General features: G+C 37.2%; 1 protein-coding gene across 3 annotated transcripts; it reads left to right on the plus strand.

Moving 5' to 3' along the window:
* The first annotated feature begins 416 nt into the window (after nucleotides 1-416).
* Nucleotides 417-25,679, plus strand: srd5a2.L (steroid-5-alpha-reductase, alpha polypeptide 2 (3-oxo-5 alpha-steroid delta 4-dehydrogenase alpha 2) L homeolog). 3 transcript variants are annotated; one of them, XM_018263075.2, is made up of 6 exons: nucleotides 417-696; nucleotides 2,135-2,466; nucleotides 13,948-14,111; nucleotides 20,662-20,763; nucleotides 23,889-24,039; nucleotides 25,252-25,679. In XM_018263075.2, exons 2-6 carry the CDS (start codon nucleotides 2,186-2,188, stop codon nucleotides 25,316-25,318), a joined length of 765 nt encoding a protein of 254 aa, XP_018118564.1. In that variant the 5' UTR covers nucleotides 417-696; nucleotides 2,135-2,185; the 3' UTR covers nucleotides 25,319-25,679. The 3 variants fall into 3 exon arrangements, with proteins under 3 accessions (XP_018118564.1, XP_041418686.1, XP_041418685.1); XM_041562752.1 differs by lacking the exon at nucleotides 417-696 and adding an exon at nucleotides 789-1,142; XM_041562751.1 differs by lacking the exon at nucleotides 417-696 and having other exon boundaries at nucleotides 1,505-2,466.
* Nucleotides 25,680-25,736: the final 57 nt, after the last annotated feature.

Below are 25,736 nucleotides of genomic sequence, written 5' to 3' on the forward strand. Positions count from 1 at the left end.
GTCACATATTGGAAAAATTAAAATCTTGGTATAATGGTAAATAAACTGTATTATAATATACCATTATTAAGATTCTATCTCTCTCTGCCTATTCTGGGGATGGGGGGGGGGAGTTGGGGGGCAGTTTACATGTAGTTATACCACTAAAATAATCTAAAGTTGGTCTTTATATAATGTATTAAGTAACCCTTGTGGGTTCCTCTTGGGTTCACACTCCTTGTAGAGAAAGGAAATCTCCCTCCCTATGTTGGTAGCACTGCCCAGGCCAGACACGCTTTTTTTAATTGCAGCTCTGGGTGTTCTGTACATGAAATTTACTTACAAGCAACAGGTGTGCAGGTGAGCTGACCAAAGGGCTCACTCCGTAGCCCTTACATACACGTGAGAGGTGACAAAGTTTCTGTAACACTGGAACACCAGTCATTAAGGAGTGACTCAATAACTAAGCCCACTCCTCCCCCACACTGCTGGAGCAATATTTTAAAAACCACTGCCAGCCAGAACAAAGGATCAGAATATTCCCTGCACCTAGAGCTGAGGTTCCATACTGCTATAGGAGCCTCCCCTCCTCCACTGGCCCATGTGGCTGGAATCTGAGCTTGCCTGCTTCATATTGCTGAGTCCTGGGACTGCAACTCAACTTAAAAGCACAGCACCATGTGCAAGGCAACCTGAAGTGGCTATTCCTGACTTACTGTAAGTACACCAATTTATTTTCTGGGAGGAAATGTATCCTACTATACCGAGCCACTGTGGGGGAGGCTCATTTATCTCACCTCATCAATGTCTGTGAGACTGTGTAGAACTTCCTTTTCATCATTGTATGGAACTGCCCTTATCACAGTGTGGACTCCCTCCTTTATCTCTGTGTGGGACTGCTATTTTACTGTGTGGAGCTGTCCTTATAGCTTTCTGGAAATCTCTTTTTATCGATGTGTGGAACTGCTCTGATTAATGTAAGGAGCTGCCTTTATTACTCTCTGGATTCCATTTCTATCTTTGAGTTGAACTGCCCTTTATTACTGTGTGGAGCTGTCCTTATTACTTTGTGAATTCCCATTTCATTGTTTTGTGGAATTGCCCTTATGACTGTGTGGATTGCCTTCATTATCACTGGGTGGAACGGTATGTTGTCACACAAGGTAATCTACCCCAAAAGAAGCCCAATTGCTTTTTGTTGTACAGTTAAAAGGGAGCCTGCCCAAATAGTCGAAGTGATAATGTAAATAGTTATGCATGGTGTGTCCCATACTTTTTAAGTAGTTTATGAAAAGGGAAACTTTTTTTATATATCGGTTTTCTCCCATGGGACTCAAAGAGCTTTTATAGCCAGCAAGGCAGTCACTGTAAGTATACTGGGACACCAGGAGATTAAATGTGAAATGTGACTTGTGACTTGTCCAGGGTCACAAGGAGTTGCCACAGAGTTGTCAATAAAGCCATGACATTTTTTTCCCACAAATGTGTTGTGTATTCATGCTATATGCTGTGGGGGTCTTGTAGGCTAGGAGATGTGATGCTATAGTATAGACCGAGGAAAATGAAAATAATGGCTTATTGTAGCATTTGATAACTATGGCCTTAAGAGTTGTCATTTTTTTCTTAAAATACATTTCTGGTGTGCTACACTGTACTAAACAGTCCCAGTAATGTGCAGCTTTGTTACACAGTGTCCCTGAAAACATTTATAAATCTTGGCAAATATTCCTAAAGGCATTGCTGTGTGAGAACAAGATAGGGGAAATCTGGCCTAGCACAGGGTTCATTAGAAAACTAAGGGATAAAAAAAAAAAATAATCTGACCTGCTCTCCCACATTCCAAGGCTGGGTCCATGGTGAGCTGAGCACTTACATCATATACTGTAGCTAAAGTTGTTAAAACAGCAATTATGTCAACCAAGTTTCCAATTGTCTGAGAAAGGTGTACTTTTTCATTGCAGTCATTTTTTTAGAAGCAGAAACAACGACACTAATGCTTCTGATTTTTCTCCTCTTAAGGGAAGTTGGAGTTGTTGCAGTGCATTTGGAGCAAGTTCCATTCACGGACACCTGTTGTGTAATAGGTTTTCTGAGCAATATATATATATCTGGGGATGGAGAGGTGGATATGAGTATTGTACTTTGTATCTCACAGACAGGTAGAGGAAGCTGACGCTCTGTGCCAGGACCAGAAGGGAAGCGCACAATGCAGTGCAACCAGGATATGGACTATTACATGAGCCTGTGCCTTGCCATTATTAGCATTCTCTTCCTGATCAGACAGTTCACTTATCCTGCTGCTTATGGGAAACATGTTGTCACTGGCAAGAAGCAAACTTATTTCATGGTCCCGGCAAAGTATGGCTGGTTTATCCAAGAGTTACCCTCCTTCCTGGTCCCGGTTGTCGTTATACTTTACAGACAGCAATGCAGCTCCCTTGGCTGCAAGATGCTTTCATTCATGTTCTGCGGACACTATTTCCACAGGTAAGGGGAATGTTCCAATTCTATATCTATTCCTATGTGAGTGGGAGGACAGAATATTATGTATATTAATATGAATTTTACCTTAGAATTGTTTCTTGTTATCTGGTATTTCATATAGTATCGAAACATTTACCCAGACCTTTACATGAATTATATACCAGTCCCTGCCCCAGTGGAGCTTGCACTCTTAGATTACTATTGGGTTTAAACACTTGTTCAAAAAAAGCCCCTGTTTTTACAGCAAGTTTGTCAAGGCAAAGCCAGGTCTAGAGAGATCTTCTTGGAAGTCAGGAAGAGAAAGCCTCCCATGATTTGTCTAAAGGTTCTGCACTTGGCAAATTGGGAGCCCTACATAAATAAGACATATATGTAGTCTGTCTAAATGCCTAATAAGCTGTTCTATCGTGATCCTGGTTGCAGAAATAGCTTCCTGAACTCTTACATTGGAAATTACTGTACATACATGTTATGCTTTTTGTGATTGGGGAAGGTCGATAAAAGTGATTAGACCAGACCCAGTTTTACTGTGTAAAATTGTATTCATAATTGGATTAAAATGTTTTTTTTGTTGTTCATGTATTGTACTGTGGTGCAAATATATTTTTTAAAAGTAACAGCTTCCAGAAAGGCTTAAATGATTTTCACTAACAATGACACAACTCAGTTACCACTTTTGAGGGTATTAAGAGAAAACACAACTGCGACTTAATACAGAAGTGTTCCCAATTTTTCATTGCTGTGGACTAAGGGGCAGATTTATCAAGTTATGAGATTGGAATTGACCATAGAAAAACTCACTTCCTATTCATTCCTTTGGGATTTCTAGAATCATATTTATCAATGGAGTTCACCATTTGATGATTATGCTTTTAAAAATCCCATAGAAATGAATATAATGTGAAAGAGTTTTGCTGTGGTGAGTTCTAATCATACTTTGACATGTCAAAATATTGACATCCACTGTTTGTTTGCCTGATATTTAATGTTTGTTAGAAGTGGCTATTCTAAGACAATATGTTTTTGTATCTTGTATTTTTTTTACATTTTGTTCTGATGTGCAGTTTGAAATGTCTTCAACTATCTATTTGCTGGTTAATTTGAATAGTAAGCACTAAAAAACTCTAAGGCATGCAAGGGAACCAAAAGGGAGTAAGGGAATATGTAGGACAGAAAGTAAGCAAAACTGTACAAATTTCACTGGGACCTGGTGAGTGATTGCCATTGCAGGCTACCGTTTGGGGGGTGCCAGACATGTAACTGCTCGGTCGCCTATCCCATGTCCGGTCCCCTCTCTCCCCTACTGTGTGCGCTATATCCTTGTCTTTTTGCATCATGCACATGCGCACCCCCACAGCGGCAACTCATGCAGACATTCCACCCATGCGCTCCTGCGGCAGCTCACGCAAGAGCGACAGCTCGCGGATGCGTGTGTGTGCCCTGGTGTGCGTGCGCTCAGCCGGCGCCGCAAACGACCAGGTTGCCTAGGGCGCTTGGCTGGCCTGGCCCAGCTCTGCCTATAGGCATATGGTTTCTCCATTGCAGCAATGCACTACTGAGCAGTTACCTGTGAAATGTCACAATCTCATTGGTCTCATTGTAACTTTAACCTGAAGTTGTACTTTAGTCTAATGGCACACTTGGGATCTGATTTCCTCTGTCCTCATTTTCCCGCTCTCATCCTCACTTTTGTAAATCTGTACGGAAAGGTGCAACATTAGCCTTTGTGCAGACACACAGTGCAGATTTGAAGCGAAGATGTGGAAAAAAAACCATATGCCCAGCCCTGTGTTTCATTAGCATAAATGTGATAATTCTATTTAGAGTGGTACAATAGCCCTTCGATGTCTCTGGGCTTTCCTTGCACTTTGTAGAAAAGGTTAAGTGAAAATATTGTTTTATTATTATTATTATATTATCCTCTTTGCCATTTCTTCTGATCATCAAAAAATAATTCCTGAGTGTGCTTTGTTATCTGCAGCGAATACTCGATCTATAGGGGTAATTTACAACCACTAAGTATAGTTGTGGTCATACAAAAAGTCCACAGTTGCCTGAAAAAGTGTCATTCATTTAAGGTACTTGTATTCCTCCCAAGGACTGCACCCCATGAATACAGTGCATTTGAAAGCAGATAGCACTGCATTCATCTGTGAATCGCAGGTCCTTATGCAAGGAATTGTGCCTTTGAACGCTCACATAACAAAGGCTGCAATAGGGATGGAAGGAGAGACTATTACTAGCCTTCCCCTGCCACTACTTGAATGCATTACTGCTAAAAGCAGGCAGAACAGGATTCACCAGGAAATCAGAGGTCCTTGCACTCTATTTTGGAGCATAAGAACCAGTGCAAAGTGCTAAACGTATGATGCTTTGCAGCTGTTTTTTGCACATTGGTAGTAAATAAGCGCTCTTGTCTTTGTATGCAGATGATATCCAGATGTATTTATCCACAACTTTACTAACCCCATCTCCTTCTGCCTGACTTGCTATCTCAAAATTGTACATAATGTTTTGGGCTTTTATACCAGTCCAACGCTACCACAGCCTTTAGCAGTGATGAGATGCCAGAGTAGCTCCCCATCATCTTTCTGCTGATTCACTGCACATGCCCTGTGCTGCTGTTGGTTACTTAGCTTAGGGACAATATAAGGCTGAGGCTGAGTAAATAATAAGTGGTGCATAGCAGCTCAGAAACAGCACAATTAGGACCAGAATGTAATAATCAGCCCTGTAGCACCAGCTTATATGACAGGCAAACCTCATATTCTGCTGGATGATTTGTGACAACCCCTAAGCTTAGCTTCTCAACATCTGCTCAAAGCACACTGAGCATGTGCGTGCCTCAGACACTCCTAACAAAATCCAAAATGGGAAACTGTTGTGACAACTTTGAATGCCTGGATAATTAGTTGTATAGAGATGCTGAAGCTTTAGGCTGGATCAATGAGTTCAAAATGTAAAATACAACATTTCTAGCCATATTCATTTTTAGGGTTTAGTTCTCCTTTCAACTTTAAAGTAATGTATGTATAATCTTTATATGTTGTACTTATTTACTTGTTCTTTATATTTGCATATATAAAAATAACACAATCAAACAGAAGTTTACATTTAAAATAATCCAAAGCAGTATAACATGTTTTTACTAAAAATAGTAATAATTAATATTTATGCTTGGGACCTGGGATTTTCCAGATACGAGTGTCCTTCTTCAATTTGGCTCTCCATACCTTAGGTGTACTAAAAAAAATCATGTAAACAATTAGGGGCCCATTTATTAAACCTCGATTTTTTCTGGTTGAGGTTTTTAGGGAGAAAACTCAAATTTTTGTGGGGAAAAAACCCTCAAATTTTTAGAGAGTTATTAAACCACAAAGCTGCTTTTAAAAATCCGATAAAATCAAGTTTTCGGAGCTTCAATCATATTTTATGAATTGACGTTCGATTATGTTGTGACTTTTTGTTGCTCAGATTTTTTAAAGGAAAATTATTGATAAATAAGTTCAAATCGTGATAGGGAGTTAGGTTGAGTTTTAGTAAATCAGCCCCTAAATAAACATAAAAGAATTGTTTTACCTCCAATAAGGATTAATTATACCTGTTAGGATCAAGTACAAGGTACTGTTTAATTATTATAGAGAAAAAGGAAATTAATTTACAAAATGTGAATTATTTGAGAAAATGCAAGTCTATGGGAGATGTGTCCTTCCTGTAATTCTGAGCTTTCTAGATAACAGGTTTCTGGATAATGGATCCTATACCTGTACAATAAAACTAAAAAACAGCCAGAATCTGGAAGGAAAATGCAGGCCCATGCAGCCAGTAACTACTTTTATTTATAAATACAGGGACTCCAGTAATTTATTATCATTAAAATTAATGAAAGCGCTAATATAGGGCCACCATATGCAGCACATGTAACAGATCGCTGCTTTCCAACAAATCCTTGGCATCTCAGGCAGGCTGGGATATATGTCTCTTTTTAGGAATTATACATGTAGTCCACAATCCTCAGGACAACACTGCACAGTTCAGGTCAATGCTTGGGGAAATGAAACTCATTATGACTTATTTAGTCATCTCCTACAGAGATTGGCAATAAATCTTGGCAACAATGAACCTTGAAAATGCAGCAGTTTATGAATGAAAAGAGGTTTGTGATTCGGCAGTGATATTTCAGCTCGTTATGCTTGCAATGGCATAATTATATTTAGTATTTAGATGTCACCCCAAAATTATGCCTGTGTTTAGAAGTGAACATTTTACAGAATTAGACAAAGTGAAAATATGCACTATAGTAAATATGCCCCTTTAAATATGTCTTAATGTGAAGTAAACCCCTCAGAACAGAGCCTGGCATTGTGGAAATTAGAGTCTATTCTGAAAGGTGTTGACTATATCTAAATGGTTTCAATGTTCATGTAGTCATGAACAGCAATGAAGAAAATAGCAAGAATACAATAATATAAAATACAGTGGGTGTATAACAGGTAGTCATGACAGGAGGAGATACATATATACTGTAATTGTGGCAGTATTATTCATGAGACATAAGACTGGGGTGCAATTTAGGTGGGACATGATAAAAGCATGAAGTTGCTTTGTGCATGAGGAAGGGTTTAATAGGTTAAATAGGTTATATGTTTGATCTGACAAATATGAGGCCTCGTGCATACCAGTATTTCAAGTTGCCTCCAAATGTAGCTCCCATACTAAAATGTCATGCAGATAGGGTTACTTATAGAAAGCCAGATACCAAAAACAAACGATTGTGATTTGTTTCATGGAACAGAAAGCTGCAAATTATGGGAAGGCCATCTCCCATAGAGATCATTATAAGTAAATAATTCTACTTTTTAAAAATGATTTCCTTTTTCTCTGTAATAATAAAACAGTACATTATACTTGATCCTAAAGAATCTGCATACATACAAATACAAGAGGCCATCTGCACTCAACCCATTATTAATATATTAAGGACATATTGTGAGCATTTAGCTACTAAAAAACTCCCTCCCATTTAAACAAAACATGGATTGTTTGTCCATATATTGCAATTTATTCAAGATGGCCAAATACATCAAATACATACAAACAAATGCATAAATGACAAAACAATCTTACTAGGTTAAATTTTTTTATGAGACTTATGTATGGTCATCCAAACTACGGAAACATTCCCCTATCTGAAAAACTCCAGGTCCCATACATTGCAGTTTTAAAATATTTACAATTTTTATTAAGTAAGGGATCTGTTATCCAGAAACCTGTTAAGCAGACATAGCCAAATTACAGGAAGGCTATCTCCCACAGACTCCATTTCAATAAAATAATTCAAATTGATTAAACTGATTCCCTTTTTCTCTTTAATAATACAGTGTCTTCTACTTGATCCCAGCTAAGATATGAATCCTTATTGAAGGCAAAACAATCATATTTGGTTTAATTACTGTTTCATTTTCTATTAATAGCCTTAATTTATGGAGATTCGGATCCTTATCCAGAAAGCCCCAAGTCCCATTCTGGATAACAGGTTCCATACCTGTACGGTATTAGATAAGAAGAGACCATCATAGTAACTTTAACTGGACTGAGTACACAAAAAATGTTCATTTACAAACAAATTGAAATTAATTAGCATGACATTTTATTCATCATTTTGCGGTTATTTAACATGTGTGGATTTATGTTGTTCAATCTTGAAAAGAATTAATATTGATATTCTTTATTACCACTTCACCATGCTCCCCTACGGTCCTGGCTGAGCAGGCAGCATTTTTACAGCATTTTCAGTCCAGCGTATAAAGATCCCCATACACGGGCCGATAAAAACTGGCGACAGACAGAGTCAGCAGCTTATTGGCCCATGTGTGGGGCCAACTGACGGGCTTCCCTGATCTATATCTGATCGATAAATTGGCCAGATCTCGATCAGCAGGTTAAAAAATCCCGTCGGTCCCACGATCTGACCACCCATATCGGATCCATTCTGATCCGATCGTTGGGTCCTAGGATCCACGATCGGATCAGCCCGATACCGCCCACTTCAATGTGGGCATATCGAGGAGAGATACGCTCGTTTGGTGATATCGCCAAATGGGCCGACCTCTACGTATATGGCCACCTTAAGATTAGCCACCCAAACTCACTCAGATTTCCCTGAACTACTGAACTCTCTATTCATGATGCCAGCCTTATGCCAGAACTATAGCTGGTTCAGATGGGTTAAAGGCTACAACAAGGTTATTTTCATGCAGCCTGTGATATTGAGTTATAATGTGATGAGAGTTACATACTGGGGTTTTGGCTGCCTAACTAGGCTGTCCACCTGCAAGTTAGGGAACAGGTAGGGGTCAGTCAGGGGAGGCAGATAGGTGTCCTCCCTTCTGTGAGAAGCAGAGTGTAGCTTTCCCTAAAGTGCAAGTGCTTATAAATGACATCTCACAACTTGCTATGAGCCTGTCTCATTAGTTTTCTTATTTTTTTTTTTTACTTCTGCAATTATTGCAGGACAAACGGTTTTCATACCACTAACTTTTTCAGTTGAAATCCAGGTAAAATCATGATTGAAGAACCTGGATATACCTATGTGTACCTTAGTAAATGTGGAACTTTATATATATATATATATATGTGCTGTGAGATTAATTGGCAGGAAGTATTTAAATACCTTTTGTGCACTGGCTGAATGCTGTTAGGTTAGCCATGTGATACTTTACAGTGCATTGACTCTGGGTATTTTAATGTACAGTGTTTGGTATTATTAAAAACCAGCTTAAATACACTACAGATGCCTTGGCTCACACACCAGTATTTTTTCAGTGTTTGACATTTGAAACCTTAAAACCCCACATTCTAATAAATCATTGTGTCATTTATAATGAGACACAGCATCAAACCCTTGCTTTTATTATTTGTTCCTGTCTCGCAAGAGTGGCTTTTTCTGCTTAAAAGGGACCAAGCAGACAATGTAACTTAAAATGCTAGCATGGATCAAAAGGATCCCCTAATCAAGTTTAGACATAACGCAGGATAAATGCATGTTGTACGTAACACAGAATTATGTTGTAGTATTGTTTAAAGGTTATACTAAGCAAATGTTAACTGCACTGACCTTTAATGAAAGGTCCTGGTGTTATATCTATAATAACTGCATTATTTTATAAGGACAGGTCATAGAGATACAGGGGTGGTTTAAAAGTGTTTATACAGTAGTTTTCCATTAACTTCACAAAGTTTGTAAGTAGGAAGCAACTGGAATTGATATAGCACATGCTAAACACAATTTTGTTTTATGTTTTTATTTCTTGAGCTAAAAGGAAAATGTAAGCTACTTCATGTTTGGTCCTTGCACGGTAGATAATTAGGTTACCAGTATACAATCTTCTCCCTTCACCTCTGTGTTGTGACTGATTAACAGAAATTAACAAAATAACAGATTATTTTATATTCATATTCATTTTGAAATATGACATGGGGCTAGACATATTGTCAGTTTTCCAGATGCACCCAGTCCTGTGCGACTCCTTCAGTTATAGAGTTGGAGAAGCAATAGCCTTTCAGAAAGCAGTTCCATCATGAAGTGCTGGCTCTTTCTGAAAGCACATGACCAGGCAAAATGAGATGGCTGCCTACAGACCAATATTACAACTTACAAATCATAAAAATCATGACTGAAACCATTTAAGGGCCTCCAACAGGCCACCTTTACATATACAGTAAGCATTTACGCAGGGGGGAATTAACAGTGCACTGGGAATCTAATTATCTCACAGTCACCAAATGTGGAGTAGCTTCAATTTCCCTGTTAAAAAGGTTGAAAGGTCTTTGGAAAATGATTTTCGGACTGATATTTCCCCCACAGTTCCAATAAGTGGACTGAAGTCCAGGCCCGGAGAAATTTCTTTGACTTACCTTAAAAAAAAACTTTTCCTGGGAAACAAGGACACAATTCTCAGAAAGATATAAGATTAAAAAGATAAGACTTTCTAATCTCCAGCTAGTACCAGGAAGTTACCTATCAGATAGCATATATGGCATATTTACCATCAGTCTTGAGATATAAAATAGACAAAACAGAAACAGGTAATTGTATACTTTAAGAGAAATCCAGAACTCACCAAAATATGTGGGGCTTCAGGTGATGGGCTGACACAGAACTGAACCATCAAGATGATGTGGTGCAGTTAATATATATATATATATATATATATATATATATATATATATATATATATATATATATATATATATATATATATATATATATTTATTTATTTATTTCAGTGAAAAAGCATTATAAAGCAGCCTTATGTCTTTCATGCCAAAGGGGGCACATAATCATAAGCTGAAATGAAACACCTAAGGCTGCTTTTTGTTATGCTTTTTCACTGAAATAAATATATATTTTTTAACTGCACCACTTAATCTTGATGGTCCTGTTCTGTGTCAGCACAGTAACTATGAAGTTAGAATTGTATACTTTGTACAAAACACAAGACAGGTCTTATCTTTTAGGATTTATAGTACAGATTCACATTTCCTGCTTATATTTCTGAAATATATGACTTTGAGTTATTAATATTATTATTAATATTAAAAACATAGTATTGCACACACAGGTGAGCAGAGTATGGCACACACAGAGCCTAGGGAAGGCATAGTATTTTACACACAAAAGCAGTGTATGGTACACACAGAGCATAGGGGTGGCATAGTGTTGCACACACAGGTAAGCAAAGTATGATGGCACACACAGATAAGCGGAGAATGGCACACACAGGTAAGCAGAGTATGGTACACACAGGTAAGCAGAGAATGGATCACACACATAAGCAGAGTATGGCACACACAGAGCATAGGGACGGCAGAGTATGTCACACATAGGGAGCATAAGGCAGGCTGAGTATGGCCCATGCATGTAGGCTGAGTATGGCACACAGAGGGAGCATAGGGAAGGTAGAATATGACACACGGGCAGAATAGAGCAGGAGACAAGGAAACCTATCATGACCACTCTAAGATGAACAGTTAATATTGTAATACATACAGTGACACAATGCTGGGGTCCTTCCAGCAGTTTGTGTGAGATGTGAAAACGTGAAACGAGTCCCAAATAATGGGAATTTAACAGCCTGGTGTGAAATTGGTTTACCACATCAATTATTTCTGTCCCTATAGCTCAGTCTCAATCAAATGGCAGTTCTGGATATATCATTTGGATGCAAGCATGGTATGGATCTACAGTCATATGAAAAAAGTTTGGGAACCCCTCTCAGCCTGCATAATAATTTACTCCACTTTCAACAAAAAAGATAACAGTGGTATGTCTTTCATTTCCCAGGTAATTTGAATTTTGAAGTAGAGTCGCACAACACCGATTTTGTTGCAGGTGGGGGGCTTGCCCCTTTTATTGTCACACCATGTGCATCAACGTTTCGGGGGGGGGGTTTGTAAGAAAAACAAAGGAGCGGCATATGTGGAGGATTGTGAGAATGGTTACAGACAACCCAAAGATCACCTCAAAAGACCTGCAAAGCCATCTTGCTGCAGATGGTGTATCTGTACATCATTCTACAATTCAGTGCAATTTGCACAAAGAACATCTGTATGGCAGGGTGATGAGAAAGAAGCCGTTTCTTCACTCATACCACAGAGTCGCTTGTTGTATGCAAAAGCTCATTTAGATAAGCCACAGTCATTTTGGAACAAAGTGCTTCGGACTGATGAGACAAAAATTTAGTTATTTGCATGGCTTAAGAAGAACACCGCATTCCAAAAAAAAACAGCTGCTACCTACTGTCAAATTTGGTGGAGGTTCCATCATGCTGTTGGGCTGTATGTTAGTTCAGGGACTGGGGCCCTTGTTAAACTCAAGGGTCGGATAAATTCAACCCAATATCAACAAATTCTTCAGGATAATGTTCAAGGATCAGTCACAAAGTTGAAGTTACACAGGGGTCGGATATTCCAACAAGACAATTACCCTAAACTCACTTCGAAATCTACAAAGGCATTTATGCAGAGGGAGAAGTACAAGATTCTGGAATGGCTGTCACAGTCCCCTGACTTGAATATCATCGAAAATCTATGGGATGATTTGAAGCAGGCTGTCCATGCTCGGCAGCCATCACATTTAACTGAACTGGAGAGATTTTGTATGGATGAATGGTCAAAAATACCACCATTCCAGAATCCAGACACTCATCAAAGGCAATAGGAGGCATCCAGAGGCTTGCAAAAGGAGGCTCAACTAAGTATTGATGTAATATCTCTGTTGGGGTGGCCAAATGTATGCATTTGTCTAATTTTGTTATGATGCATATTGCATATTTTCTGTTAATCCAATAAACTTTGTCACTGCTGAAATACTACTGTTTCCATAAGGAATGTTATATATTAAGGAAGTTGCTACTTTGAAAGCTCAGCCAATAATAAACAAAACTCCAAAGAATTAAAAGGGGTTCCTAAACTTTTTCATGTGACCGTATATTTAAACATTGTATAGCCTTCTTAAGGCAAACGCCAGATGATGGTAATCCCGCTGCCCCTTCGCTTTTCCGCTCCTGTCTGCCTGCACCCGGAAGCATTATTTCTGCACAGGTGCAGGCAGACGCAACATTTTGTACTTCATGCCGAAATCCACCCGCAGTTGAAAAGACAAGGGGGGAAATTTACTAAAGTGGCTGACGTCATTTCGGCACTTTGCCAATTTACTAATGGTAGCTGGCGTAATTGCGCTGGCGTAATTTCACCAAGGAGATTGACTCTGGCGCAACTTCACCCTCTAACGCCAGGAGAATTTTCGGTAGTGTTACTACGCAAATTCACTATGTTTTTGATTTTACTGACCGTTACCTCTATCGCCAGACTTGCCTTCACCACCTCAGACCAGGCGAAGTGCAATAGAGTAGATAGGACTTCCTCAAAAAATTGTTGAAAATTTTGAAATTTGAATAGTTGAAAACGCTGGCTGGAGACAGTTTGCAATTGGTCTTCATTTTTTTTACCATTTATGGTTTTTAAATTATTTAGCTGTTTGTTTAGCAGCTCTCTAGTTTGGAATTTCAGTGGCTATCTGGTTGCAGGGTCCAATTTAACCTAGCAACTAGGCAATTGTTTGAAAGACAGGGGTGCTTCACCAATGAGGCAAGTTGAGGCTGTCGCCTCAGGCAGCAGCGCCCCACTAGGTACCAGGGGCAGAAAAATTGCTACTCCTGGTACTTTAAGAGCGAATTTCCGGGGGAGGGGGGGCAGCAGCAACTGCTGCTGCCTCAGGCGGCAGAGGGGCCAGGATCGCCCCTGTTGAAAGAGAGACTATAATTTAATTAGAGCTGGTCCTAAATAGTGATATAAGTTATACAAAGTAACAATAACAATAAAATTTATACCTCACAGAGAAATTGATTTTGACAGGTTGTGTACAGGCTGCCCCTAATGCAATCAAATGAAAATGTATTTTTACTATGTTTTATTTTTTAGGACTTTTATCTATTCTGCTTTCACAAGAGGAAGACCATCACCTATACGCATAGTTCTTATGGCTGTTGTATTCTGTACCTATAACGGATTTCTGCAAGGGCACTGTATGATTTATGTAGCTACATATCCAAAAGATTGGTGCATGGATCTACGATTTCTATCAGGTACCTGGTGATTCATATTTTATTGTTTTATAGAGATACTGGCATCTGTTAAATTCACTCTGCTTTGCTTTTCTATAGTGATTGCATTTGAGTCCCAAACCTTTTCTGTAGGGGAAAGAAGCTCTTGCTCATTTATAAACTGTTGATGTTAATGATGTATAATGATGTACAGAGCTGTTTATTATAATAATAATAAAATAAATGGGCACTTAATATCTTAATTAATAATTCTTACAATCACTTGCATATTCTTTGATTAAAAGACCTGTAAAAAAGGAGTAATCAAAGTACTTAAGATATTGTGGGAACTTGACCAGAATAGAGCTAACTATTGCAACATTATTTCAATAACTAGCTTCTTTATTTTCTGTTTTTCTTTTATAGTATACAGGTATAACTGACTTTGGGCATAGAAATAACCTGCAATGTTATTTTGTGACTTATTCACATTCTGAAAACAGATAAATACTATAATGTTTTTTCCTTTGTTATGATAGAATTGGGGTGCTTTTTATTGGCTACCCAACCACATTTTTTCTTCCTTTTCCTTTTTATTAATTTCCACACCATTCTAATTTCTCCTACTTTTTCTCTTTCTCTTGTCTTGTCTTGTTTCTCCATTCTTCTGTTACAACTCCTCTTAACATCCATTTTGCACTACTAAAAATAATACAAAACTTTAAAAAAAAAGAAAAAATATAAATATATTTTTTTTCTGTGAATAAATACAACGTATATAAACTTCTTTTTTAACAAAAAACATCACCTCCAAGCAGTATTTTTGCATAACTAAAGTTTGCACCATATATAATTTCCTAGGCACGATAACACTTTGCTAAGTTAAAATCTTGAATATAACCTAGATGTTACAGATCAGTGTTTGTTATTACAATATGTTCTACTTTAAAACAAATCTGTGCTTTAACGTTTAATTTCACTTCATAATACTGGTTAAAAACAAACAACCGGTTGTTCCAAAATTGTTAATTCAGAAGGATTTTTTGAATTAAAGAAGGGAACAGAATGATTTTTGGTGGTCTTTTGTGACGTCAACAATTTTTGGGAACAGTGAATTCTAGCTCCACTTTAAGTAACTAATTATCTGTGGCCTGAGATTAGCTTTCAGGCTATATTCGCTTAAGTTACGTATATCAGGTCAGTGGATATACCGAGTCAAGGAACAATGAGAACCAAGACTGGGACAAACTGAAGCTATAATTATTTTAATTTTCCCAAAATAAAGGAAACGAGAGAAGGAATTGTTCCTAATAACAAAAGAGCAACATAAAAATAGAAATATTCTCCATTTCACATTAGTTACTTTTTTTTTTTAAATAAAATTGCATTTAAGTTCTGGTGAATAATTTTGGGGGTTATTTATTAAGGGTCGAGTTTATTTTTTTGGTCAAAATTAAAATTTTTGGGTTTAAAAAAAACAGGAATTTTTCGAGATTTATTATACCCCAACACTGGAAAAAGCTTTCAATTAGAGCGATTTGCGTTTTTGGGTTGGTAACCCTGAACTCGCTGATTCTAGTTTTTTTACATTTAAGTTTTTTTTAATTAGAAACCATTTCAGTTGTGAGTTCATTCAAGGTATACAAAACTCTAAAATTCAAGATGAATGGTAGAAAATACATAGAACTATGGCAAAAGCCTCTATTAACACTTGCATCAAAGTAAACGCATATGAAGTATATCATGGTATTACACACCCAAAAAGCTACATAAATGGCATAAATGGTTCCATACATCAGCTATTTGTCCAAGGGCATGTGGAGAGATAGCAGATGAAATGCACATGTGGTGGAAATGCCCTATGATCAACCAACTACGGAAAGAGGTATTCAAAACAATAAATTAAACGTTGGCAACGTCATTACCACTTGACCCATGGCTAGCTTACTACATAAACCAGATCAGATTTGAAACAATGAACATAAACTTTGTATACAAATATGCTTAACCACATGGGGCTTGATAGCTAAATGGAAAGGTCCTCCCCAACCAGGAGAAAATACAGAACAAAATGTGGTGGACTATTGAAATGGAGAAACTTACAGCATTAATAAATAATAGGCTAAACAAATTTGAAGAAGTGTGGAATATATGGTTATATAGAGAAGGTATGTTAGATAAATTGTAAAGATAGGTATAAATAATATCTCAACCACCAAAACCTTCCCTGAAACCCCACCCCTCCATGTTTTCTTTTTTTCCCTTCCCCTTGTATAAGTACAAGTTCTTGATAAAGATAAAAACAGAAATGACACAACAATGAACAAAAATTCTGAGAATATACATCAGAAATGTTCTTTATTTCATGTATTGACAGGAAAATGAAATCAATATTGTCAAGTATATGTGTAAATTTTCAATAATACAAAGTTAAAAAAAAAACCTCTAATATTCAACCTTTGATAAATAACCACCTATATGTATATGCCTGGGACTTTGCTATCATCTAAACTGTAACCCTTGATTCACTCTTAAAAGAAGTTTTACCATGTCACTCTGCTAGAGATATACTACAGGCTTTGTATTGTGCTCATCACTTGTCTGTGTAGACTCCAGCAAAATAAAATTTTCCTGGCTATGTAGCCTTTAGCCTTCGGTGTTTGCACTAAGTGAGAGTTTTTTACATCTGGTGTTGCAGCAATTTGTTTTTATTTAAGTGTATATTTCTTAGTAAGAACTCATCTTTTGGGACCAAAGAAGTTGACATGGGCCACTGATGTATAGGGGTAATTTACAAATGGTAAGGCTCACCATGAGCATCCACAGGACCAGTTCTTTGTGCTTCAAAATGGAGCGCAAGGACCTGTAACTTCCAAATGAATACACTACTGTCTGCAGTAAGGAGCACTGTGTTTATAAGGGGTGGACTGGGGGAGACACCTATGTCATGTCATTAACATGTACATGTTAGGGAAGCCAACAGGTGCATGGTGCTTGAAAGCCCTGTTCTTACCACCTGCTTGAGTATGAATTCAGCTATAATGAAATCAAATGGCAATTTTACCATGAAGGAAGTGTCACGAACGCCGCCCGGAGCCCGCGTCTATTCCTTCCAGCGTCGCTCCCAAAAATGGCAGCGCCCATGGCCGCCACATGGGTAGCGGCGCCGGCGCAAACACGCCAGCGCATCGACACCGGCGTCAGGACGCCAATGACGTCACTATGGCGCCAGGACGCCAATGACGTCACTATGGCGCCAAATTTGAACTTAAAAGCGCAACCCAGACGCCAGAATGGCGCCCAAGTATAGGAAACATTTCCTGAGTATGTCCTGGGTTCCCTGTGAGCTGCTATTGTTTAAATCTTGTTCCTGATTGTTATCCTGACCCCTTTGCCTGGACTTTGGACTTTGCTGTTATCTGCCTGCCTGTGAACTCTTGCCTGGATTCTGACTACTCCTTCGATTAACCCTTTGGACACCGCGACCTTACTCCCTCAAGAGGGCTTCCTCCTCGATCCTGACTACCTCCCTGGAGGGAGATCCCGGCTTCCTGACAGGAAGTCATCTGCTCCTGAGGAAGCATGGTGAATGCGAGTGATACGCGTTGAGCTACTGACCTGCTATTTGATTGTATAGTTACCGAAACATTCCTGTTTGTTTGTAAGTAGATTGTACATATCTTACGTGTATTTTAAATAAATGTACTACGTTATGCAAGTTTTGTCTTCTATATGACCTGGGGAAAATCTGCTCTGCTAAATTAACACCAATACTCCTCAGGCTGGAATCTTCTGCTGCATCTAGATCTCCTGCATGCCAGAGACATTGCCCTTGTGGGTATTGCATATTGAGCTCGTATTCAACTGGGTCTGGTCAGTAGGCTCACTGATTGACTTGTTTGGATCTGTGGTAAACTTGGCACTGTTTTTTTAGAACTTTATTTGGACTTGGGATTGTTCTGTTAAGTTGACATTCTACACCATATATGTTTCTATTTCTGTGCTTCCTTTTTAGAGTTTAGAGTTCATTTTTGGAGCCCATTTCAGAGCAGGGGAAAAACAGGGAAGCTGCAAACACAAGTTTATTTAAAGGACTTATTGCTTGTGATTGTATGGATATGTTATATGGTATGATTAGTCAGAAAACGTAATTTAAGGAATAGTGAGAGGCAGACAGAAACTTCCTATCAGATACTTCTTTCAATAGGAATTCCATTTAAAAAATATTTTTAAATCACTGAAACGGTTTAATTTATATAATTGTATTCTGGGATGTATTCCAGCATGCTTAAGAGCCTTGCCCACAATCAATTTAATTACCATGCTGTATTAACAATTGGAAACCTTTTTTGATTTACAACAATGTACTGTATGTTGTCAGACAACTTCCTCTTTATTGTATTAGTCTATTCATTGTCCTATTTAAACAAAATATTTAACTTTTAATCACAGCCAACTGAAAAAAACACACTCCCCTTCAATAAGGTAAGAAAGAATGGAGTTTATCCGGATTAATAAACAAATAGAATGCCAAATTGACAATACTATGAGCAACTGGATCCTTTATATAGACAGAATTTACGTCTTGATGGGGTCCCACCTCTGCTTTTACTACTCATTGTTCTATTCATAAAATGTAAGCTTTTAAGGAGGGAAACACAACACAGGGTCCACTTTGAATTCTTAGACTCAGATATTTTAATATATTTAACTATCAGTTTCCTTTTTCTGTTATGAAAAATATTTTAAACATGCTAAATAAAAATAAAGTGTGTAAAAAATGTAAATGCTCTTCATCATCATAAATGTCACACCTGGTATATTTAAAGGGGAACCATGCTAAAATGTAGCAGGAACTATTTGTAAAACATCATTATTTCTTGCAGGTGTTATACTGTATATTTAATTTATTTGTGAGTTGGTGAGCCTTATATATTTTTTCTAACTGCAAATGACATACTTATTCCTTGAGTCACTGACAGAGTTCACCTGCTCTAACTGGCTTTAGGCATGTCAGCATTTAAAAGACAAACAAAAGTGACAGTTCCCCTTTAATTTGGAAGTCATCATTGCATGAACCAAATGATGCCATGTTTTCTGTCGATGCCTTCTTGTTGTAATATTTTTATGTATTCTAAATTATGTTTCCAACCCCTGATTGTACACATGCTTTTATTTGCCTTCCTACTTTATTCCTTACATTTAAGATAAATTGATATCAATTGGCCACTTGAAAATAGACTGCACATTTAGGAGGTTATTTATCAAAGTCCGAATTTATCTCAATATTTTCTGCTACAAACTCTGATCAAATCCGCTCAGTTTTTTTACATTTAATTAATATTACATTTTCCCGAAGATTTGGTTTGCGGGGAAAAAAAATCAGATTTTCCCACAAAAACTTTGGGGTATTGCACGAAACCCAGCGCACATCAAAAAATCATTGGGACTTCTCCTATTGACTTATATGCAACCTCGGTCTGAGATGCCGGATTTTCAGATTCTGACTTTTCCATCCTCGGGATTTAATAAATTCCGAAAAATTTGTGATTTTTTTTTTAAAAGTCTGATTATATTAAAAAAATCACTGACTTCGTGATTTTTGCATTCGGAGTTTAATAAATAACCCCCTTATAGTTTAAACCAGGGCACAGATTGTTCATGTTATAGTTACTTTAGAGTAATGTTAAAATACTTCATACTGAAAAAGTTATGTGCCCAAAAACGACATCAAGTACTGTGTTTACATTATAAATTACTATTTTTTATCATTTACAACTTCCATTACATTTCAGTGTTCAATGTGTACAATCTACCAGTACTCCTATGCTTATGTTAGGAAGATGCAATAACAAATACTGAAAAGTAAATGATTGCAATTGGAAATGTTAACCAAATTAAAGTTTTATAGGGATGGTTCGCCTTTAAGTTAACTTTTAGTATGTTATAGAACAGCTCATTCTAAGTAACTTTTCATTTGGTCTTTATTTTTTATTTTTTATAGTTTTTGAATTATTTTCCTTCTTCTTCTGACTCTTTCCATCTTTCAGATGGGGGGGTCACTGACCCCATCTAAAAACAAATGCTTTTTTCTATTCGGGCCTTTCTTATACATATTCCAGTTTCTTATTCAAACAAATGCATGGTTGTTAGGATAATTTGTAACCTAGCAACCAGAAAATGAAAAGCTAAATAATCCAAAAAACACAAATAAAAAAAATGAAAACCAATTGCTAATTGTCTCAGAATATCACTCTCTACATCATACTAAAACTTAATTCAAAGGTGAACAACCCATTAAAACATCTAGATGCTACTCACATTGCAGTTACTATGTTAGTGGGCCCAACGCAAAATCTAGAGCCCCAAACATAGTGGAAGATTATTGTTTTGCATACATACTAATTATTGGTTATTTTTCAACAGCCAGAACATTATTTTAATGAAAGTTTACCTGACAAATGTCAGGAAGCTTGGAAAATATTTCTCCCTTACACAACTTTTCTTGCCATTTTCTTACATTACAAAATATATACTGTATATAATTATAACCTCAGTGCTATACATTTTTCATTGTTTTCACACTGTACAGGTGTGTTAATATTCTGTCTTGGAATGGGGATCAACATTCACAGTGATCATATTCTACGCAAATTAAGAAAACCCAGCGAGGTTGCATACAAAATACCCCAAGGTAAAGTCTTTCCAAAGAAATGTAGTTGCTATATATTGTAGGGCTCATTTATAACCAGACTTGGAAAACTTTTAGCATAATTGCGTCTTATCTACACTAAAATATGAGCACAATCGATGACTGTAATTGCGTCAGATGCAACACCCCCTTGTTATAGCAACTACACTCGAATTCTGGGAAACATGGCCAATTGTGCCTGAAATTGTACTTTACTAGCTGTAGTTGTGGCCAAAAATGACCCATTATGTCTCAGCTAATTCATTCTTTAATGGCACTTTAAAGGCATCAGAACACATAGGTAAAAGTAAAACTTTAAGCTTTTTCCCAGAAAGGTGATCGGCTTCATGGTCTCACAATTGGTTATGCCACCGGTGAAGAATTGTGAGACTCATAATATAATTTATGTTAGAAAATAGAATTTAAAGCCCCTCCTAAGGGAATTAATAAAATCTACCATCACAGCCTCACTGCTCTCACTGTGAAGAACAATTTGCATTGTTTTAACTGAAAGTTCAAAGGCCTCATAACCTTTTTTCCTTTCTATGTAAAAAAAGAAATAACCCTCTTATCTGTCTGTACTTATGAGTAATCATGTCCCCTTTTAAGAGCCTTTTTTTCAGAAAAAGAACAACCCCAAATGTGATAGGCTTTCTTCATAGTTTAATATGCATTCCATTTACCAGGTTAGTTGTTCACCACAGAAAAACTCAGACACTTTCTATTTATTAATATGGAATTTTTAAAAACGTATTTATGAAATGTTGAACTCCGTTGATAAATACACTTCTAAAAACCCTATAGGAATGAATAGAAAGCGGGTACGTTTTAATGTGGCAAGCTCTAAACTTACATGCCCCTTTGCACTAGATAATGTTTCTTGCATTTATAAACATGCAAACTGGTACCAGCCCCAAACCTTGTTGTTTGACCAGGAAATTCATTATCATATCATAATAGTCAGAGCATACATTATTTTACTTCAGTTTTTTTTTTTTTTTAAATGGCCAGGTAACACATTATATACCATCAGGAGAGAGGCAGCATGTATTAGCTATACTAGTGAAGGCAACTTGTAAACTATATATTATGACATAGTATTTGCCTGGCATAAGATTAGTTGTAATGATGAGCCCAGCTAGGCAATAAGATATGACAGAAAATAGTATTTTCATTATACTATAGGGCACCAACCCCATGAAAAAAAGTGTAAAATAATGTAAAATATTATAAACCTTAGTTCCCTCCTTTCCAAGTGGATAGGTGTTGGGGTGAGCACCCCAAAGTGGTTTGTAGGGGATCTAACTTTTCACTTTTGTGAAAGGCAGGGTCAGTGATGGACAGTGTACACTTCTGACCCCACCCTAGAAAAACAATAATATACTCGTGTATTAATTTTCTAGCTCATTTTTACACAGTGACCTCACCATACACCACATACTTGTGGGCTGACATTCATAATTTAAATAAGCAAACCTTGACCAAACTCCCATCCGTGATTTTGCCTTATTTAGTAAAATAAAATAACTCAAATCGGATTTGGAAAAAACTCCATAAATTAAAGTGAAAACCGTATCAAACTATTTTTTCAGACTTTTTTCCCGACTTGCTCGATTTTTTGTGTTTTTGCCCGAAACCCAGAATTTACCAGATTATCAGGCTAAACCCAGTGCAGATCACAATGTCTTCCAATTGGTATACTGACATCTCCCATTGACTTACATTACTTTGACAGGTCAGATTTTTGGATTTGGGCTTTTTGCAGCATCAGGGTATAATAAATCTTTAACATTCAAGTTTTTTTCATTGAAAAATTAAATTTTCCCCCCAAAAAAAAACAGACCAGATAAATTCGAGGTTTAGTAAATGACCCCCTAAATATTCATATATTCTACAATAGAGGGTACATTTGATCTATCTATCTATCTATCTATCTATCTATCTAGCTATCGAGCCCTGGAAGAAGCACTTTACACTAAGGGGCCTTTTTATGAAGCCTCAGTTTTTTATGGTTGAGTTTAGATGAAAAAAACTCAAATTCTTAGAGCTTATTATACCCCAAAGCTGCTAAAAACCGAATCCAAAAAAACTACAGCTAAAACCTGTCGAGGTCATGTAGAAGTCAATGGCAGATGTCCCTTTAACAATTTGAAGATGTTTCTTGACATGGTGATCTGCACTGATTGTCATACGATAATCTGAAAGAGTCAGGATTTTCAGGTCGACAACTCGAAAAAATCTTCTTGCATCAAAGTCTAAAATGTTGTACGATTCAAATTGTCAAACAATACTTTTCCTGCACCAACTTTTTCTAGCTGATTATTTGATAAATTAGTTAAATTTGTGCATGGGATCGAAGTTTTTTTAAAAGAGACAGTACTTCAAATGGTCGAATAGTCGAACGATTTTTAGTTCGAATCGTTCGATTCAAAGTCGTAGTCGAAGGTTGAAGTAGCCAATTTGATGGTCGAAGTAGCCAAAAAAACCGTTTGAAATTCTAAGTATTTTTTCTTCTATTCATTCACTCGAGCTAAGTAAATGTGCCCTGTAATGTACATTCATATTCAAGATGTTTTTAGTGTCAGTATCACTTTAAAATATGATTTTATTCCTGTGCAATACCAGTACCATAGCTAGTTACCATTTATGATATAGAAAAGGGGTGTTCAATGCATTCATGCAGATGTGATCTTGTACATATATTACATAAAATATTATAATCTGTCATCCAAGGCAGTATATGTAAAAGAATTAGGGATGTAGCAAATCCACTATTTTGGATTCAGCCGAATCCTCGAATCTGACTGGCGTGAAAGATTCAGTTGAATAATGAACCAAATCCGAATCCTAATTTGCATATGTAAATTAGGGATGGGAAGGGGAAAACATTTTTACTTCCTTGTTTTGTGACAAAAAGTCATGCGCTTTCCCTCCTCGCCCCTAATTTGCATATGCAAATTCGGATTTGGTTCAGTTGGGCAGAAGGATTCGGCTGAATCCGAATCCTGCTGAAAAAGCCAGAATCCTGGCCGAATCCTGGATTCGATGCATCCCTAAAATAAATAGGTTATAGAATTCCTTTGATAACCTGTTACCTCACTATGAAGCAACTTTGTTTTTTATTTTAGGAGGAATGTTTAATTATGTATCTGGGGCAAATTATCTTGGTGAAATTGTTGAATGGTTTGGATATGCTGTTGCAACGTGGTCACTGCCAGGATTTGCCTTTGCTTTCTTTACCTTGTGTTGCATTGGCCCACGGGCTTGCCATCATCACAAGTAAGTAGTAAATTATGCTTAATCTTTGTGATATGATAGTATACATTAAGGGGCCGATTCACTAAGGGTCGAATATCGAGGGTTAATTAACCCTCGATATTCGACTAGGAATTAAAATCCTCCGGGTCGAAGTTTTTTTTAAAGAGACAGTACTTCGACTATCGAATGGTCGAATAGTTGAACGATTTTTACTACGAATCCTTCGATTCGAATTCATAGACGTAGTCGAAGGTCAAAGTAGCCCATTCGATGGTCGAAGTAGCCCAAAAAAACTTCGAAATTCGAAGTTTTTTACCTTCGAATCCTTCACTCGAAGTTAGTGAATCGGCCCCGAAATATAAGTATTTTAATATGCCAAATATATGAAAATAGTGGGGGTTATTTGTTATACTCTGAATATCTGAAATTCTAATAATTTGTGGTTTTGGACAAAAGAAATATATAAGAAAATTGGTGGCCAGGGCCCCTTAAACGTCCATGCCTTCCCGAAGTCAGCAGCTTTCAGAAAAATGGGGGGCCCGGCTAATCAAGTAAGTGTGGCGTGTCCGGGGCCCCCTACAACTCTCCCCCCTGTCCCCCCCTGATGCCTGCCCTGCTCAGGGGTATGTCTCAGCCCCATGTAACCCCCTCATCTACCTACACTTATTTCAATTGTGTTCAGTGCAACTGAGCTCCCCCCACTAAAGAGACAAATCTCAGATTAAAATGGACTTGAGGCAAGGTTCTAAAATGCTGCTTCAGGCAAGGTTCTCACCTTACTACAACAAGGAATATCCCATAACTTAAATTCTTCCATAAAAAGCCTACTTTTTAAAAAAAAATCCTAATTGAATGGAAATTTAGAGGAATTAGAGGGAACTGGGGACTGTATCCTGTTAACTTTGGCCATTTTTGACTGGCTAACTGTATCCACTGTATAAAACAAACATAGTTTGAAGGTTCTCACCTTGCTTCAAGGCAAAATTGGCACTTGTACAAAATGAGTAGTTTGTGGGGTCGTAGTAGTTTTCGGTAGACCCTTGTGAGCTCTAATAGAAAGTTCTCTACTGAGAGGCCAAACTACATACACAGCACTACGATGCTACTTTTTTCAGAGAATTGCTGAAATGTTTTAAAAATCATTGTGTGCGTGTCCCAGCTTCAGCAGAGCATATTAACTTGTTCTTTATTCCTTACAGATGCTTTATTTAAACCCCTTATTGTTTTTTCCAGATTTTACCTCCAAAGTTTTAAAGATTATCCACCAGAAAGGAAGGCTCTGATTCCATTTATTTTCTAACTCAACGGATGGGGGAAGATTCATTTTTTAAGTGTAAAGAAGACATTTTAGGAGATTAAGTGCTCTTCGCGGGATTCTTATTGCATTTTTTAATATGTTGGATAAACACACTCCTAGCTGTATATAAAGATATATGTCTTCCAATTTAAATGTATCTTTTTCTTAAAGCTTATCTTTTTATATATATATATATTTTTAAACTGAACCTTATGCCACATATAAATACAATATCATTTAGTCAGACCTTCGTAATGTGCCCATACATGCTTTGGCTTTGCAAGTTGTGTTTAATGGGTGGTTCACTTTAAGTTAATGTCTTGTATGTTATAGAATGACTAATTCTAAGCAACCGTTCATTTGGACTTTTCTTTTTTTATAGTATTTGAATTATTTACCTTTTTCCTTCTGATTCTTTCCA

The sequence above is a fragment of the Xenopus laevis genome, chromosome 5L (assembly GCF_017654675.1).
Source record: "Xenopus laevis strain J_2021 chromosome 5L, Xenopus_laevis_v10.1, whole genome shotgun sequence".
NCBI classification, from domain to species: domain Eukaryota; kingdom Metazoa; phylum Chordata; class Amphibia; order Anura; family Pipidae; genus Xenopus; species Xenopus laevis.

What these genes read in the sequence shown, in the direction of transcription:
- srd5a2.L (XM_018263075.2), top strand. Translation starts at nt 2,186, where the DNA reads ATGCAGTGCAACCAGGATATGGACTATTACATGAGCCTGTGCCTTGCC. An exon ending in TGCGGACACTATTTCCACAG is followed by an intron (nt 2,467 to 13,947) that starts GTAAGGGGAATG and finishes TTTATTTTTTAG; the next exon opens with GACTTTTATCTATTCTGCTT. An exon ending in CGGGCTTGCCATCATCACAA is followed by an intron (nt 24,040 to 25,251) that starts GTAAGTAGTAAA and finishes TGTTTTTTCCAG; the next exon opens with ATTTTACCTCCAAAGTTTTA.